Source organism: Diceros bicornis, chromosome 9 (assembly GCF_020826845.1).
Source record: "Diceros bicornis minor isolate mBicDic1 chromosome 9, mDicBic1.mat.cur, whole genome shotgun sequence".
NCBI lineage: Eukaryota > Metazoa > Chordata > Mammalia > Perissodactyla > Rhinocerotidae > Diceros > Diceros bicornis.
Window position 1 is genome coordinate 3,859,372 of NC_080748.1, and position 19,823 is coordinate 3,879,194.

Genomic DNA, 19,823 nt, shown 5'->3' on the forward strand with positions numbered 1-19,823 from the left:
ACCACATTACTAAAGGCCTATTTATAGCAGTTCCTTTTACACAGTACATCATCTGGCTATCAAGAAAAAAGTTACAGTCAAAATGGTGTGAAAAAGCAGAAACGTAGATCAATGGAACAGAATAGAGAGCCCAGAAATAAGCCCATGCATATATGGTCAATTAACTTAGGAGAAAGGAGCCAAGAATATACAATGGAAATAGGACAGTCTCTTCAATAAATGGTGTTGGGAAAACTGGACAGCCACATGAAAAAGAATGAAACTGGACCACTATCTTACACCATACACAAAAATTAACTCAAACTTGATTAAAAACTTGAACATAAGACCTGAAACCATAGACTCCTAGAAGAAAACATAGGCGGTAAGCTCCTTGACACAGGTCTTGGCAATAAGCAAAGGCGACAAAAGCAAAAATAAACAAGTGGAACTACATCAAAGTAAAAAGCTTCTACACAGCAAAGGAAACCATCAACAAAATGAAAAGGTAGTTGACTGAATGGGAGAAGTTATTTGCAAATCACATATCTGATAAGGGGTTAATATCCAAAGTATATAAAGAATCCATACAACTCAGTAGCAAAAAAAAAAAAAAATCCAATTAAAAGATGGACAGACGTTTTTCCAAAGAAGACATACAGATGGCCACAGGTGAAAAGGTGCTCAACATCACTAATCTTCAGGGAAATGCAAATCAAAACCACAATGAGCTATCACCTCACACCTGTTAAAATGGCTGTTATCAAAAAGACAATAACAAGTGTTGGTGAGGATGTGGAGAAAAGGGAACCCTTATGCCCTATTAGTGGGAATGTAAACTGGTGCAGCCACTGTGGAAAACAATATGGAGGTTCTTCAGAAAATTAAGACGAGAACTACTATATGATCTAGCAATTACACTTCTGGGTATTTATCTGAAGAAAATGAAAACACTAACTTGAGAAGATATATGCACCCCCATGTTCATTGCAGCATTATTTACAGTAGCCAAGCTATGGAAGCAACTTAAGTGTCTATCAATGGATGAATGGATAAAGAAAATGCGTGTGTGTGTGTATAATGGAATATTATTCAGACATAAAAAAGAATGAAATCTTGCCATTTGTGACAACATGGATAGACCTTGAGGGCATTATGCTAATGAAATGTCAGACAGAGAAAGACACAAATACCGTATGATCTTATATGTGGAATCTAAAAAACAATGACAACAACAAAAAGTGAGCCTCATGGATACAGAGAACAGATTGGTTGTTGCCAGAGGCAGTGGGGTTGGGGTGGCTGAAATGGGTGAAGGGGGTTGAAAAGTACAAACTTGCAGCTATAAAATAAATAAGTCCTGGGGTTGTAATGTACAGCATAGTGACTATAGTTAATACTACCGTATTGTCTATTTGAAAGTTGTTAAGAGAGTAGATACTAAGTTTTTATCATAAGAAAATAATTGTAACTGTGTAAGGTGATGGATATTAACTAGACTCATTGTTGTGATCATTTTGCGGTATATACAAAAATCAAATTATTATGTTGTACACCTAAAACTAATATGATGTTTTATGTCAATTATATCTAAATTTAAAAATTAAATTTTTAGAAAAATAAAAAATTACAAGGCACACTAAAAGGCAAAAAACACAATTTGGAAAGACAGAGCAAGCATCAGAACCAGACATGGCAGGGATGTTGGAATTATCAGAACAGGAATTTAAAACAACTATGATTAATATGCTGAGGGCTCTAATGGATAAAGTAGACAGCGTGCAAGAACAGATGAGCAATGTAAGTAGAGAGATAGAAATACTAAGAAAGAACTGAAAAGAAATGTAAGAATCAAAAACACTAACAGAAATGAAGAATGCCTTTGATGGGCTTATTAATAGACTGGACACAGCTGAGGGAAGAATCTCTGAACTAGAGGATATATCAATATAAACCTCTAAAACTGAAAAGTAAAGAGAACAAAAACTGAAAAACACAGAACCAAATACCCGAGGACGCTGGGACGAATTAAAAAGGTATAACATATGGATAACGAGAATACCAGAAGGAGAAGAAAGAGAGAAAAGATGAAGAAATATTTGAATTAATTATGACAAGAATTTCCCCAAATTAATGTTAGACACCAAACCACAGATCCAGGAGCTCTAAGAACACTAAATAGGATAAATGCAAAAAAAAAAAAAAAAAAACCACATCTAAGCATATTTCAAATGAGAAAAAAGTCAAAGGAAAAATCCTGAAAGAAGCCAGAGGAAAAAAAGCACTTCACCTGTAGAGGAACAAAAATAAGAGTTATATCCAGCTTCTCCTCAGAAACCAAGCAAGCAGGAAGAGAGTGGATGGAAATATTTAAAATCTTGAGGGGAGAAAACCCACCAGCCTAGAAATCTGTACCCCATGAAATTACCCTTCAAAACTGAAGGAGAGAGAAAGACTTTCTCACACAAACAAAAACTGAATTTGTTGCCAGTAGACCTGCCTTAAAACAAATTCTTTAGAGAAAGAGAAAATAATATCAGTCAGAAACTCAGATCTGTTTAAAGAAGAGCATTGAAGAAGGAATAAGTGAAGATAAAATAAAACTTTTATTTTTCTTATTCTTAATTAATCTAGCATAATAGTTTATTCAAAGTAATAATAACAATGTACTCAATTACATACGCTTATGTATATGTCCTATATATATGCTTATATGTAAGTGAAATGAATGACAATGATACAAGGGATAGAAAAGAGGAATTAGGATTATTTTGTTATTATAAGGTACTCACACTACCTGTGAAGTCATATAGTGTTATTTGAAAGTGGACTTGGATTTGTTGTAAATGTATATTGCAACCTGTAGGGAAACCACAAAAAAAAGTTTTAAAAAAACTATAACTGATATGCTAAAAAGAGAAAATGAAATCATATAAAGTGCTTAATTAAAACCACAAAAGGCAGAAAACAGTGGAAAGCAAAAATAAGAACAATGAACAAGAGCAACAAATAGAAAACAGAAACAAATATGTTAGATATTAATCCAACTATATCAATAAGCACTTTGAAGGTCAATGGTGTAAATGTAGCAATTAAAAGACAGATATTGTCAGAGTGGATCAAAAAACAACACCCAACTATATGTTGTCTAGAAGAAACCCATTTTTAATATGACACGTATAGGTTGAAAGTAAATGGACATAGAGTGATGTCAGCAACCTGGTGGAGTGAGCTGTTCCCTTTATCTCTTCCCCTTTGAACTGCAACTAAATGCACATTCATTGACCAATAGAGGATGTGCACACAGCACAACAGGATGCCTGAGAGACCCACGCAGCTATACATCTGAAGGTGGATGGGCTGGGTCCCCAGGAAGTGGTGGAGATAAGTGAGCACTCCCCTACCCTTCCTGGCAGTCCTGTGTGCGTGTCCGAATGCTTTCCCAGCTGATGTGAGTGCCCATAGTACCACTGCAGCCCCGAAAGTGTGAACGCACCTCGGTGTGGCTGTGGGAATGGCCAGTGGCGGCAGTCACCACCATGGCCCTGGGCCCACAGGTGAACAGTTTCCCAGCCAGTGAGAGAGCCCACCCTGCCGCTGTGGTCCCAATGAGTGGCCCAGGGTCAGACCCCAAGAAGAAGCCCCGACCACCAGCACAGCAGCCAGCGCGACTGTTAGAAGAGGTGGGAGCAGGTACATGCATACACGTGAATGCTTCCCTGGCTGGCACGAGCACCCACAGTACCACTGTGGCCCCACAAGTGGGAATGCGCCTCAGTGTGAGGGCAGCTTTTAGCCATGCGTGAACGCTTTCCCGGCCGGGGGGAGCACCCACCATACCCGCACAACTTGCAGCAGACAGGGTGGGGTCAGAAACACAGCTCCTTCTCCCCCCCAGCAGTAGCAGGTGGAATCTGTGACCTGATGCTACCACAAATGTGCTGGCAAAAGGTTAGTTCATCACACACCATGAGCACTCCCCTCATGCAAAATTCAGAGCAAAAATTCAGAGCAAAAGGAAAATGACAAATCTCCAGAAACCAACCCTGAAGTCACAGAAATTTACAGTCTAAATGACAGAGAATTCAAAATAGCTGTCATAAAGAAACTCAACAAGTTACAAGAAAACTGAGAAAGACAGTTCAGTGAGCTCAGGAATAAAATTATGAGAAGAAGGAGTACTTCACCAAAGAAATTGAAACTATTAAAAAACACCAAGCAGAAATTCTGGATATGAAGAATACAATTAATGAGATAAAAGATAATCTAGGGCCAGCTCCGTGGCTTAGTGGTTAAGTGCGCATGCTCCACTACTGGTGGCCCAGGTTCGGATCCCGGGCGCGCACCGATGCACCGCTTCTCCGGCCATGCTGAGGCCGCATCCCACAGGCAACAACTAGAATGATGTGCAACTATGACATACAGCTATCTACTGGGGCTTTGTGGGGGGGAAGAGAGAGGAGGATTAGCATGGATGTTAGCTCAGGGCTGATCTTCCTCACACACACAAAAAAAAGATAATCCTTAAAAAATAGAACTGATGTTATGGAGGAAAGAATGAGTGATTTAGAGATGGAAATATAGAAAGGCTGCAGGTGGAGCAGGAGAGAGAATTAAGATTTTTAAAAAATGAAGGAATTCTTCAAGAAATATCCAACTCAATTAGGGAAAGCAATGTAAGGATTATAGGTATTCCAGATGGAGAAGAGGGGGAGAAAGGAGCAGAGAGCTTGTTCAAAGAAATGGTAGCTGAGAACTTTCCACATCTGGGGAAGGAACTGGACTTAAAAGTACATGAAGCCAATAGAACTTCTAATTACATCAGTGCTAAAAGACCTTCCCCAAGGCATGTAATAGTAAAACTGGCAAAAGTCAACCATAAAGAAAAAACATTGGGCCAGCCCAGTGGTGCAGCAATTAAGTTTGTGTGCTCCGCTTCGGCGGCCCGGAGTTCACAGGTTCGATCCCAGGCGCAGACCAACGCACTGCTTGTCAAGCCGTGCTGTGGCCATGTCCCATGTAAAGTAGAGAAAGATGGGCACGGATGCTAGCCCAGGGCCAATCTTCCTCAGCAAAAAGGTGGATTGGCAATGGATGTTATTTCAGAGGTGGTCTTCCTCACCAAAAAAAAAATGAAAAAGAAAAAATATTGAGGGCAGCAAGGCAGAAGAAAATAACCTACAAAGGAACCCCCATCAGGCTTTCAGCAAATTTCTTGGCAGAAACCTTACAGGCTGTGAGAGAATGGAATGATATATTCAAAATACTGAGGGACAAAAACTGTCAACTAAGAATACTCTGTCCAGGGAAATTATCCTTCAAATATGATGGAGAAATGAAAGCTTTCCCAGACAAACAAAAGCTGAAGGAGTTCATTGCCACTAGACCTCCCTTACAAGCAATGTTGAAGGAAGCCCTCATACCCGAAACAAAAAGTCAAAGGTTCACAAAGCTTTGAGCAAGGAGATGAATAGACAGACAAAATCAGAAAGCTTTAGCTCTCTTTCAGAACAGGGTAGAAAATACTTAATTATAACTTAAAATTGCAACAAATTATAACTTAAAAGATAAAGGGGAGGAAAGCATCAAAAGTAACTATCAATACTTCAACTTAGTTACAGACTGACAACACAAAACGGAATAATTTCTGACAACAGTAACTCAGAAGTGGAAGAGGAAAGGGATGGAACCTGCTTATGCTAATAGAGATAAGAGGTTAACAGAAAATGGACTGTCTCATCTACGAGATCTTTCATACAAACCTCACGGTAACCACTAAACAAAAAATCAGAGCAGAGCTACAATTCATTAAAAAAGAGAAAACTGAGAAAACCTCCACAGAAAACCACTAAACTGAAATGGCAGTCAGAAATACAAAGGAAGAGAAACAATGAAAATACAGAACAACTGGAAGACAAGAGAGAAAATGGCAGTATTAAGCCCTCATATATCAATAATCACTCTAAATGTAAGTGGGTTGAATTCTCCAATCAAAAGACTCAGAGTGCTGGATGGATTAGAAAACAAGACCCAACAATTTGCTGCCCCCAGGAGACACATCTCAGCTCTAAAGGCAAACATAGGCTCAGGGTGAAAGGATGGAAGACAATACTCCAAGCAAATGGCAAACAAAAGAAAGCAGATGTTACCATACTTATATCAGACAAAAAGGCTTCAAGATAAAAAAGACAATGAGAGACAAAGAGGGGCAGTATATAATGATGAAAGGGACTTTCCACCAAGAGGACATGAAACTTATATATAGGCACCTAACAGGAGCACCAAAGTATGTAAAGCAACTATTAACAGACGTAAAGGGAGAAATTTACAGCAACACAATAATAGTAGGGGACCTCACACCACATTTACATCAATGGGTAAATCATCCAGACAGATATTCAACAAGGAAATAGTGGATTTAAATGAAACACTTGATCAGATGGACTTAATAGATATATGGACAGCATTCCATCCAAAAACAGCAGAATGCACGTTCTTCACAAGTACACATGGAACATTCTCAGATAGACTGTATGTTGGGAAACAAGGCAAGCCTCAATAAATTTAAGAAGATTGAAATCATATCAAGCATCTTTTCTAACTACAGTGCTATGAAATTAGAAATCAACTACAAGAAAAAAGGTGGGAAAGTCAAAAATATGTGGAGAACAAACAACATGCTACTGACCAACCACTGGATCAATGAAGAAATTACAAAGTACCTGGAGACAAATGAAAATGAAAATGCAAGATACCAACTCCTGTGGGATACAGCAAAACCAGTTATAAGAGGGAAATTCATAGCAATACAGGCCCATCTCAATAAACAAGAAAAATATCAAGTAAGTAATCTTAAACTACACATAACAATAATAGAAGAAGAAGAACAAAGCCCAAAGTCAGCAGAAAGAAGGAAATATAAAAACTAGAGCATAAATAAATGAAATAGAAACTAAAAAAACAATAGAAAGGATCAGTGGAAGTAAGAGCTGGTTCTTTGAGAAGATAAACAAAATTGACAATCCCTCAGAATCTATTCAGAATCCACAAGAAATCTATTGGAAATAATCAACAACTATAGCAAAGTTGCAGGGTACAAAATCAACTTATGAAAATCAGCTGCATTTCTATACACTAATAACGTACTAGCATAAAGAGAAGTCAAAAATACAATCCCATTTACATTTGCAACAGAAAGAATAAAATATCTAGGAATAAATTTAACCAAGGAGGTGAAAGATCTAAACTCTGAAAACTATAAGACGTTATTGAAAGAAATCAAAGAAGATATAAAGAAATGGAAAGATATTCCATGCTCATGGATTGGAAGAATAAACATAGTTAAAATGTCCATATTACCTAAAGCAATCTACAGATTCATTGCCATCCCATTCAGAATCCCAATGACATTCTTTACGGAACTAGAACAAAGAATCCTAAAATTTATATGGAATGACAAAAGACCTCAAATAGCCAAAGCAATCCTGAGAAAAAAGAACAAAGCTGGAGGTATCACAATCCCTGGCTTCAAAATATGCTACAAAGCTATAGTAATCAAAGCAGCATGGTACTGGCACAAAAACAGACACACACATCAGTAGAACAGAAGTGAAAGCCCAGAAATAAAACCACACATCTTTGGTTAGTTAGTCTTTGACAAAGGAGCCAAGAACATACAATGGAGGAAGGAAAGTCTCTTCAATAAATGGTGGTGGGAAAACTGGCCAGCCACATGCAAGAGAATGAAAGTAGACCGTTGTCTTTCACCATACACAAAAATTAACTCAAAATGCATCAAAGACTTGAATGTAAGACCTGAAACTATAAAACTCCTAGAAGAAAATATAGGCAGTGTGCTGTTTGACATTGGTCTTAGCAGCATCTTTTCAAATACCATGTCTACTCAGGCAGGGGAAACAGAAGAAAAAATAAATGGGACTACATCAAACTAAAATGCTCTTACAAGGCAAAGGAAACCATGAACAAAACGAAAAGACAGTTCACCAACTGACAAAATGTTTGCAAATCATATGTCTGACAAGGGGTTAATTTCCAAAATATATAGAGAACTCACACAACTCAATAACAAGAAAACAAACAACCCAATCAAAACATGGGCAGAGGATGGGACCAGCCCAGTGTCGTAGTGGTTAAGTTTGCACACTCTGCTTTGGCAGCCTGGGGTTCATGGGTTCGGATCCTGGGCACAGACCAACCTACACACTGCTCATCAAGCCATGCTGTGGTGCTGTCCCACATACAAAATAGAGGAAGATTGGCACCAGTGTTAGCTCAGGGACAATCTTCCTCAATCAAAAAGAGGAAGACTGACAACAGATGTTAGCTTGGGGCGAGTCTTCCTCACACAAAAGAAAAAATGGGCATGGGATATTAACAGATATTTGTCCAAATAAGATATACAGATGGCTAATGGACACATGAAAAGATGTTCAGCATCACTAATTATTAGGGAAATGCAAATCAAAGCTACAATTAGATATCACCTTACACCTGTCAGAATGGCTGTAATTACTAAGGCAAAAAATAACAAATGTTAGAGAGGATGCGGAGAAAAGGGAGCCCTTATATACTGTTGGTAAGAATGCAAACTGGTGTGGCCACATGGAAAACAGTATGAAGATTTCTCAGAAAATTAAAAATAGAAATACCGTACATTCCAGCTGTCACAGTACTGGGTATTTATTCAAAGAACTTGAAATCAACAATCCAAAGAGATTTATGCAACCCTATGTTCATTGCAGCATTATTCACATTAGCCAAAACATGGAAGCAACACAAGTGCCCTGCTACGGATGAATGGATAAAGAAAATGTGGTATATATACACAATGGAATACTACTCAGCCATAAAAATGACAAAATTGTCCCATTTGCGATAATATGGATGGACCTTGAGGGTATGATGTTAAGGAAAGTAATCCAGATAGAGAAAGTACAAATACTGCATGATTTCACTCATATGTGGAAGATAAACAAACACATGGACAAAGAGAACAGATTAGTGGTTACCAGAGGGGAAGGGGGTTGAAAGTGGGCAAAAGCAGTAAAGGGGCATATATGTATGGTGATGGATAAAAATTAGACTACTGGTGGTGAGCACAATGCCCTCTATACAGAAATTGATAAATAATGTACACCCCAAATTACACAATGTTATAAACCTTTATAATTTCAATAAAATAATTGAAAAAAATAGTAAATGGATAGAGAAAAATATTCCATGATAACACTGATCAAAAGAAAGCAGAAGTAGCTATGATAATTTCAAATGGCGCAGACCTCAAAGCAAGGAAAGTTATCAAGGAAAAAGAAGAGCATTGCATAGTGATAAAGCGGTCAGTTTTCCAAGAAGACATAACGGTTCTTATTGTGTATGCACTTAAAAACAGAGAATCAAACCACATGAGGCAAAAACTAATAGAATTGTAAGGAGCAGTAGATGCATCCACTATCATAGTTGGAGAGTTCAGCAACCTTCTGTCAGAAATGAACAGATCCAGTAGGCAGAAAATCAGTAAGGACATAGTTGAATTCAACATCATCATCAATCAACTAGATATAATTGGTATCTCTGGACCCCTTTTCCAACAACACCAGAATACACATTTTTCTCAAGCTCACATGGAACACTCACCAAGATAAACTACATTTTGAGCCTTAAAATACACCTTAAATTTAAAAGAATAGCAATCAGTGTCTGCTTTCAGACCACAATGAATTAAACTAGAAATCAGTAACAGAAAGATAACAGGAAAATCCCAAAATACATGGAGATTTAGCTACAGACATCTAAATAACACATGGGTCAAGGAAGAAATCTCAAGAGAAATTTTAAAATGTTTTGAAGTAAATGAAAATGAAAACACAACTTATTAAAATTTATGAGATGCACCTAAAGCCGTACTTAGAGGGAAACTTATAGCATTGAATGCATATGTTAGAAAAGAAGAGAAATCTAAAGTCAATCATCTGGATAACTGGAAAAAGAAAAAATTCAAAATAGAAGAAAAGAAGTAATAAGAATTAGCAGAAATCAATGAAATTGAAAACAGGAAATCAAGAACAAAAATCAAAGAGATTAAAAGCTGGTTCTTTGAAAAGATAAAAGATAAAATTGATAAGCCTCTAGCCTGGCTAATTAAGAAAAAAGAGGACATGAATTACTAATATCAGAAATGAAGGATGGCATATCACTACGGATCCTATGAACATTAAAAGAGAGTAAAGGAATACTATGAACCACTCTATGCCCACAAATGTGATAACCTAGATGAAATGGACAAATCCCTTAAAGGCCGCAATCTGCCAAAACTCACACAAGAAGAAATAGACAATCTGAGGAAGCCTATATCTATTAAAGAAATTGAATCAATAATTGATAATCTTCCAAAACAAAAACCACCAGGCCGAGATGGGTTCACTAGTGAATTCTACCAAACATTTAAGGAAGATATTTTACCAGTTCTCTACAGTCTCTTTCATAAGATAGAAGCAGAGGGAATACTTCCTGATTCTATGTGGCCAGCATTACCCTAATACCAAAAACAGACAAAGACATCATAAGAAAAGAAAACTACAGACCAATATCTCTCAGGAACATAGATGCAAAAATCCTCAGCAAAGTATTAGCAAATCAAATCCAACAATATATAAAATGAATTATACACCATGACCAAATGAGATCCCAGGTATACAAGGGTGATTTAACATTTGAAAATCAGTTAGTGTAATGCATCACATCAACAGAGTTAAAAAGGAAAATCATACGATCATATCAATAGATGCAGAAAAAGCAGTTGAGAAGATCCAACACCCATTCGTGATTTAAAACTCTCAGTAGGAGCCAAGAACATACAATGGAGAAAAGAAAGTCTCTTCAACAAATGGTGTTGGGAAAACTGGACAGCCATATGCAAAAAAATGAAAGTAGACCCTTACCTTACACACTACACAAAAATTAACTCCAAATGGATTAAGGACTTGAATGTAAGACCTGAAACTGTGAAACTGCTAGAAGAAAACATAGGCAGTATGCTCTTCGACATCAGTCTTAGCAATATGTTTTCAAGCACCATGTCTGACCGGGTAAGAGAAACAATAGAAAAAATAAACAAATGGGACTACATCAAACTAAAAACCTGCACAGCAAAGGAAACCATCAACAAAATGAAAAGACAACCTAACAATTGGGAGAAGATATTTGCAAACCATACATCTGATAAGGGGTTAATCTCCAACATATATAAAGAACTCATGCATCTCAACCACAGAAAAACTAACAACCCAATTAAAAAATGGGCAAAAGACCTGAACAGACATTTCTCCAAAGAAGATATACAGATGACCAACAGGCACATGAAAAGATGTTCAAAATCATTAACTATCAGGGAAATGCAAATTAAAACTACAATGAGATATCACCTCACGCCCGTCAGAATGGCTATAATTAACAAGACAGGAAACAACAAGTGTGGAGATGACGTGGAGAGAAGGGAACTCTCATACACTGCTAGTGGGAGTGCAAACTGGTGCAGCCACTATGGAAGGCGATATGGAGATTCCTCAAAAAATTAAGGATAGAACTACCATATGATCCAGCTATTCCACTGCTGGGTATTTATCCAAAGAACTTGAAAACACCAATACGTGAAGATACATGCACCCCTGTGTTCATTGCAGCGTTATTCACAATAGCCAAGACTTGGAAGCAACCTAAGTGCCCATCAAGGGACGAATGGATAAAGAAGATGTGGTATATATACACAATGGAATACTACTCAGCCATAAGAAACGATGAAATCCAGCCATTTGTGACAACATGGATGGACATTGAGGGTATTATGCAAAGTGAAATAAGTCAGAGGGAGAAGGTCAAATACCGTATGATCTCACTCATTAAGTGGTATATAATAACAACAATGAACAAACACATAGAGACAGATTGGATTGGTGGTTACCAGAGGGGAAGGGGGGAGGGAGGAGGGCAAAAGGGATAATTCGGCACATGTGTGTGTTGATGGGTTGTAATTAGTGTTTGGGTGGTGAACATGATGTAATCCTATGCAGAAATAGAAGTATAATGATGTACCCCTGAAATTTATACAATGTTATAAACCAATGTTACTGCAATAAACAAAAAATTTTAAAAAATTATTATTAAAAAACAAAAACTCTCAGTAAACTTGGGAATAAAGGGGAACTTCCTCAACTTGATAAAAATTATCTATTAAAAAAACCCTATGGCTAACATCATATTTAAAGGTGAGAAAACTCAAAGCTTTCCAACTAAGATCAGGAGCAAGGCAAGGATGTCCCTTCCCAGCACTCCTTTTCAGTCATACTGGAAGTACTAACTGATGCAATAAGACAAAAACAGGAAATAAAAGGTATACAGATGGGGAAGGAAAAAATAAAATTGTCTTTGTTTACAGATGACACCTTCATCTGTGTAAAAAATGCAGAAGAATCAACAGAAAACTTCTGGAACTAGTAAGCAATTATAGCAAGATTGCAGGACACAAGGTTAATATACAAAAATCAGTCCCTTTCCCATATACCAGCAATGAATAAGTGGTATTTGAAATTAAAAACACAATACCATTTACATTAGCCCCCCCCCAAAATGAAATACTTATGTATAAATATAACAAAATATGTACAAGGTCTATGTGAAGAAAACTACAAAACTCTGATGATTGAAATCAAAGAACAAAATAAATGGAGAGACATTCCATGTTCATGGATAGGAAGACTCAGTATTGTCAAGATTGCAGTTCTTCCCAACTTGATTGATAGATTCAGTGCAATCCCAGTCAGAATCCCAGCAAGATATTTTGTGGATATCAACAAACTGATTCTAAAGTTTATATGGAAAGGCAAAATACCCAGAATAGCCAACTAATATTGAAGGAGAAGAACAAAGTCAGAGGACTGACACTACCTGACTGCAAGACTTACTACAACTATGGAAATCAAGAGAGTGTAGTATTGCAAAACAAAAGACAAATAGTTCAACGGAACAGAACAGAGTGTCCAGAAACAGACCCACATAAATATAGTCAACTGATCTTTGACAAAGGAGCAAAGGTAGCACAACTGAGCCAAGATGGTCTTTCAACAAATGGTGCTGCAACAAATGGATGTCTACATGCAAAAAAATGAATCTAGACACATACTTTATACCCTTCAGAAAAATTAATGCAAAATGGATCACAGACCTAAATATAAAACACATAACTATAAAACTCCTGGAAGATAGCATAGAAAACCTAGATGATCTTGGGTATGGTGATGAATTTTTAGATATAGCACCAAAGACATGACCCATGAAAGAAATAAGGGATAAGCTGGACTTCATTAAAATTAAAAACTTCTCCTCTGCAAAAGACAATGTCAAGAGAATGAGAGGACAAGTCACACAATGGGAGGAAATATTTGCAAGGGACACATCTGATAAAGGACTGTTATCCAAAATATACAAAGAACTCTTAAAACTCAACAATAAGAAAACAACCCAAGTAAAAAATGGGCAAAGGACCTTAACTGACACCTCACCAAAGAAAACATACAGATGGCAAATAAGCATATGAAAAGATGCTCCACATCGTGTGTCATCAGGGAAATGCAAATTAAAACAACAGTGAGGGGCCGGCCCGGTGGCGCAAGCAGTTATGTGCACGCACTCCACTTTGGCGGCCCGGCATTGGCAGGTTTGGATCCCGGGCGCGCACTGATGCACCGCTTGTCAAGCCATGTTGTGGCGGCGTCCCATGTAGAGTAGAGGAAGATGGGTACGGATGTTAGCTCAGGGCCAATCTTCCTCAAGAAAAAAGGGGAGGATTGGCATCGGATGTTAGCTCAGGGCTGGTCCTCCTCACAAAAAAAAAAAAAAAAAAAGCAATGAGATACCACTACACGCCTATTGGTATGGCCGAAATCCGGAACACTGACAACATCAGATGCTGGTGAGGATATGGAGCAACAGGAACTCTCATGCATTGCTGGGAATGCAGAATGGTGCAGCCAACTTTGGAAGACAGTTGGGCAGTTTCTTAACAAAACTAAACATACTCCCACCATAGGATCTAGCAATTGTTCTCCTTGGTATTTACCCAGGGGAGATGAAAATTTATGTCCAAACAAAAACCTGCACACGGATGTATAAGCAGCTTTATTTATAATTGCCAAACTTGTTAGCAACCAAGATGTCCTAACGTAGGTGAAAGGATAAATAAACTGGTACGTCCGGACAAGGGAATATTATTCAACACTAAAAAGAAGTGAGCTATCAAGCCATGAAAAGACATGGAGGAACCCTAAATGCATATAGCTAAGTAAAAGAAGCCAATCTGGAAAGGCTGCATACTGTATGACTCCAACTATAGGACATTCTGGAAAAGGCAAAACTATGGAGACAGTAAAAAGATAAGTGCTTGCCAGGGGTTGAGGGGAGGGAGGGATGAATAAGCAGAACACAGAGGATTTTTAGGGCAGTGAAAACGTTCTATATGATACTATAAAGGTAGATACATGTTTTATACATTTGTCACGCCCATAGGATGTACACCACCAGGAGTGACCCCTAATATGAGCTGTGGGCTTGGGATGATTATGAAATGTCTATGTAATTTCATTGGTGATGACAAATTGCCACTCTTGGTGCAGGATGTTGATAGTTGGGGAGGTTGGTTGAGGGAGGTAGAGGGTATGAGGGAAATCTCTGTACCTTCCTCAGTTTTGCTGTGAACCTAAAATGGCTCTAAAAAAATAAAATCTTTTTAGGAAGTTATTTTACAGAGAAGTTTGAGGAACACTGGATGATATAAAAACAAATTTCTTTCTTACAAGACTTCTCAGAGCCTTTATTATGCAATGTGATTCTCCAAGAAGGAAACATTGCATGCAGAGTTTCCTAAACTGTGAAACTGTTTGAGGAGTACTGAGAATTTTAGAAATGCTCCTTTATTAAATATAAATCAGTGCTTCTAAAATACTTGGAGAAACAAAACAAGATTAAGAAATCATCCTCAGAGAAAGTGGATTATTCTCAAGAAATTTGTACATCTAATAAGACCTAGTTTAAACAAAAGGGCTTTGGTATATGTGTAAGAAAACCTTTTGATGAGGTTTGATACACTATAGGATGAGGGAATACAATGTTGCTTTTTTCCTGGAGATTTTTCAAATTCAGATTTAGGTATCTTTCTAGTATGTCTTTTTTTTTTTTTTTTTTAAATACCAGGGAGTCCCTCTTTCCTCTAGTTTTTAGTAGTAAATTTTAATTATAAATTTATTTGTCCTGTTTCAGGTACAATATTTAGATCACGGATTCACTGAGAAGATTCCACAGTGTCATCTTTACCCTATTTTGCTATGTCCCGATACACCCCAGTTTTGTATTCCTTGTCAGCTCTATAATACCATACCTGTGAGTAATCAGTAATTTGTAGGATGATTAATTTTAAATATTGTTTTTATATTAACAATAATTTTTTAGAAATTAGAATGTAATATGAAATCCCTTTCAGTTGTAACAAAGTTTAATAAGACAGCTAAAGGGCTTTTATGAAGAAAACTACAAAATTATACTGAAGGATATAAAAACATCTGAATAAGTGAAGAGACATAATATCATCATAGATGGGAAAGAGTAAAATTGTAAAAATTTAGTTATTCATCAAATAAAATTTCAACAAATTTGAAGCTGGAAATCATATAAGGAGCGGTATAATAGTTATTTCTTGCTGCAGAACAAATTAAACTAAAACTTAGTGGTCTAAATCAACAGTAAACTTTTTAAAAATTTCATACAGGTTCTGTGGCTCAGGGATTGGGAGCAGCTTAGCTTGGTGGTTTTGGCTTGTGGTCCCTTGTGATACTGCAGTCAAGGTGTCCACCAGAAGTGCAGTCATCAAAGGATTGACTGGATAGAGGATCCCCTTCCAAACGGCTCATTCACGTGGCCTTGGCGGGACGCTGAGGCTCCTTATTGGCAGCTGGCCCCCATTCTTTGCCGTGTCAGCCTCCTTAACACATAAAATATAACGATCTCTGCTCCTTAATAAATACATAGTGTAGGCGTTATACAAGCACCACACTGGCATTTTGGTCTTTTTTTTTTAAGTTTTATGATGCTTTGTTTTTAATTTAGATTTATATTTTAAAAGCATAGAATGCTTTAAGAGAGTACTATGGGAAAATCTCAGACAAATTATTAGTTTCTTAAGATCATTTTAATCATATACCTATGATATTCTCTGAAAACTGCTTGTATATTTTGTACCACTCTCTAGTGTTATGTTTATGGCTACTTTTGTGTATCTTCATTTTCTTCCTGCTCTGTCTTATTTTGTGAAAGTGTGAAAGAATCTGAGTTTATTAATCTCAAATAGGTTGGGAATGTCTGGCAACCAGATGCAATAGAACTCCTTCAGGAACTACTTTCAAAGAGAGAGGTGGAAATTCACATAAAGGTAATTTGTATGTAAAGCATCTATCATTGATTTAAATTATTTGCCATAAAGTGTTATAGGTAACATAATTTGAGGGATATTGTTTATGATGAGCAATGTTCCTATGTGAATGTAAAGTACTCATTAACATACAAGAAGTTACCACTTTGGTTCCTTCCTAGGCTTATTGTAAATAAGCCTAACTTTGAGCAAGTTCTTGAGAACTTTCATAAACATTCAAGTCAGTAATTTGGAAGATCTTTATTAACAACTTAGTTGATACAGGGAGCAGTATCGAAGAATTAGAGATATTTATAAATACATATAGTGGTTTTCAGGATGGTACAGCGTGTGTGGCACTGAGTTAGATGCAGGTAATCCATGTCCTCAAAGACATTCTCTAAGTGAAACAGCAGACACAAGACGTCAGCCTAAAACTCCACACCACAGAATAATGTGCTGAGAGCCCAGTGCCTGGTGAAAAGAGTAAGTGTAATAGGAAGTTAGAGATGGTGAGAATTGAGGTCGCCCTTCCAGAAAAGGTGGTCAAGTTCTCCTGACCAGGGAAATGGAATGCACAAGTAGGCACAGAGGGACAGAAACGAGCATGGCACATTTTCGGGAAATGATATAACTGTTTGGCTAGAATAGTAGAGGTTTTCTGAGGAGAGTAGTGGTGAATAGGATTTAAGAGAGGTAGAGGTCAGTCACTGGGGCCCCATTGGAGGTTTCTGAGCAGTAAGGTGATAAGATTAATCTGCAGCTATGTTTGAGGATTCAAGTAGAAAGATATAAAAACTGTAAGGAAAGTATTTCTGTATGAAAGGTGTGATGCTAGGGTCATAAAGACCTAAAGAGAGCCACAGACCCACCTAAGAAAATAGAGATGCTTTAGTGCTGCTTATGTTAGTACTAAGAGCCCCTCTCTGGTTACTCCTGTCTTCTGTGAAGGTCACAGAGGTAAGGTAAAGATTGAAATTCTTTGCTTTATCAAGGTAGCTTTCTTCACTGCTTAGCTTAACATGGGAGGACAATTTGCAGTACTAAAGGCTGCCGAATTTCCCAGAAACCGTGAATGTGCGTGCCCTGCAACCCTTACTGCCGTGGCAAACCTTCCCCAGACTTTCTCCTCTCACCTTCACTACTAATAACAAAGCCTGACTCAGTGCCTCGAATGTGCCGGGCTCTGTGCAAGGGCTGGAGATGCAGCAGTGAACTGAGTAGTCGGGAACTCCTGCCTCCGTGGAGCTTCCATTTTAGCGGTGCGAAACAAAAATAAAAAAACACAAAACATAAGGTGTAGTAGATAGTGATGGGGCTAGGAAGAAAATAAAGCAGGAAAGGCTGATGGGGGGGGTGGGGCAGGGGAGGAGTGTCGTTTTAAATATAGTGGTCAGGGAAGACATCACTGTAAAGGTAAGATTTGAGTAAAGACTTTAAAATGGTGAGAGGACAAGCCATGCAGATATTAGGAGAATAGTGCAAGAGCTCCGAGGCAGGAGCACGCCTCGAGTGTCCAGGGCATGGCCGGGAAGCCGCTGTGGCTGGAGCAGAAGGAGCCCAGACAGCAGAGTCGAGACGGGGAGGGGACGTGAGAGCTCCGGCTCCCAGCTGACGTAGGTGGCATGTGAGGGTCTGAGCTAAGGACTGACGTGATCTGACCTCACAGGCTAGTACTTTCACTCTGCTCTGTTAAAAACTGGATAGCAGAAAAAAATAGAAGCAGGGAGATCTGCTGAAAGGCAATCACAGTAACTCAGTAGAGATATGAGTTTGGACTAAGGTGGCACCAAGTAGAAGTGAGGCTTATCAGCTATGTACATGTTCAACACTTGATAATTATGAATGGACTTAAGAGTTTTAAAGCCATTATCATGACTCCTTCTAGATTGTGGTTAGTTTCTTCTGATTCCTGCCATTTGGGGATTTTTAACTAAACTTCATTTCTTTACCCTTGAACATACCTTTTCTTTCTCCTTCTACTTAGTATAAATTATTAGTATCATCTCAAGATGATGTGTAGTAAATTATGTATAGTGAATTATTTTCCAGTAAATAACTAGGAAACTCTCTACCTTATGGACATGTAAATGTATTTTACATAAACCCAGGTAGTAGAAGTACTGCTTCATAACCTGCCAAAATACCAGGAAGAAAATTTTATCAAATGAGTCATTAGTCAAACTGGTAATACCATGATTGTCAGAAATCTCATTTCATTTTTGCTAACTATAAAATTTTAATCTTCAAACAGATTGTATTTTTATAGTAATAATCTTCATTATTGAATTTAAATAGGAATTACCTGAAAATCCATGGGGGAAATTATCTATTCATCTCTATTTTGATGGAATGTCACTTACTTATTTTATGGCACACCATAAATATTGTACTTTTGAACATTCTGAGGAAATACTGAAAGAAGTAAGTGAGCTATTTTTCTATAAAAATCTAAACTATAGAAAACAAATTCTGGTTAAAATGTCATATTTTGTTTTACACCTTGGTCTTCAATATGGTTCTACATGTCTGATATGTTAAGAGAGTCTAAAGAATTTGTAAATTCTTTATTGAGAAAGCAATACACTATATCGTGCTTTATAAATGTCCTAAAAAGGACTTTAATTGCATTAAATGCATTAATTTAATTAATTGCATTTAATTGCTTTAACAATTAATGTTTCTGTACCTTCAAACCTAGTGAGAAGCCCATATGTTATCCAATGTTGTTTGAATATAGAGGTGTAAATTATAAAATCTTAATAGAATTCACTGCAGAGAAGGACTCTCTCCCCAGATGAAATGTTTTTTCCTTTTATTTGATATTATAACATTTTCCCCATTTTGCCTTCTTACAAGAAACTCAGAGCCAGATTTTAAGCTTAGCTTCAATAAATAGTCCATTCTAGTTACCTTGTGCTTCTGTTTTTAATATTTTAAAAAACAGAATTAGCCTGTTATAGATATGGTTTCACATTGCAAGCTGCCATAAATACTTTACAGAAATAGGGTATTCATCCTAAGTAATAACACTGACATTTTATATAGCAAGATATTTTTATTTCTAGACTTACAGTTCACTTGTTTTGAGTATTCATTTTAGTGTTGTACACAACCAAACGTCGGGTGTTCAGTTTAGTATAGAAAACTACTCTCTTCTCTCAGAAAGCAACTGATATTATTTACTGCCAGCCCTTTCTTTTGGGCAGAGTGGTGTGGTGTGTGTGTGCGTGTGCGCATGCATGCCCCGTGTTTGTGTAAAAGGTGTCCCATCTGTTAAACTGGTTTTATAAAGATTACTGAGTCTCTTCCGGTTGTTCTCTTCAGTGTGAACATTTCAAAGGAAAGGTAAGAGCTCCCACTCTCTTATAAT

General features: G+C 37.4%; 1 protein-coding gene across 2 annotated transcripts in view; it reads left to right on the top strand.

Annotated features, from left to right (window-relative positions):
- The window catches only part of RNF17 (ring finger protein 17), a 144,765-nt gene that overhangs the window by 112,714 nt on the left and 12,228 nt on the right, over window positions 1-19,823 (top strand). For both annotated transcript variants that reach the window (XM_058547773.1, XM_058547772.1), the window contains exons 27-29: window positions 15,307-15,426; window positions 16,391-16,471; window positions 18,749-18,874. In XM_058547773.1, the coding sequence (XP_058403756.1) occupies window positions 15,307-15,426; window positions 16,391-16,471; window positions 18,749-18,874 (327 nt within the window). The remainder of the gene's footprint in view (window positions 1-15,306; window positions 15,427-16,390; window positions 16,472-18,748; window positions 18,875-19,823) is intronic.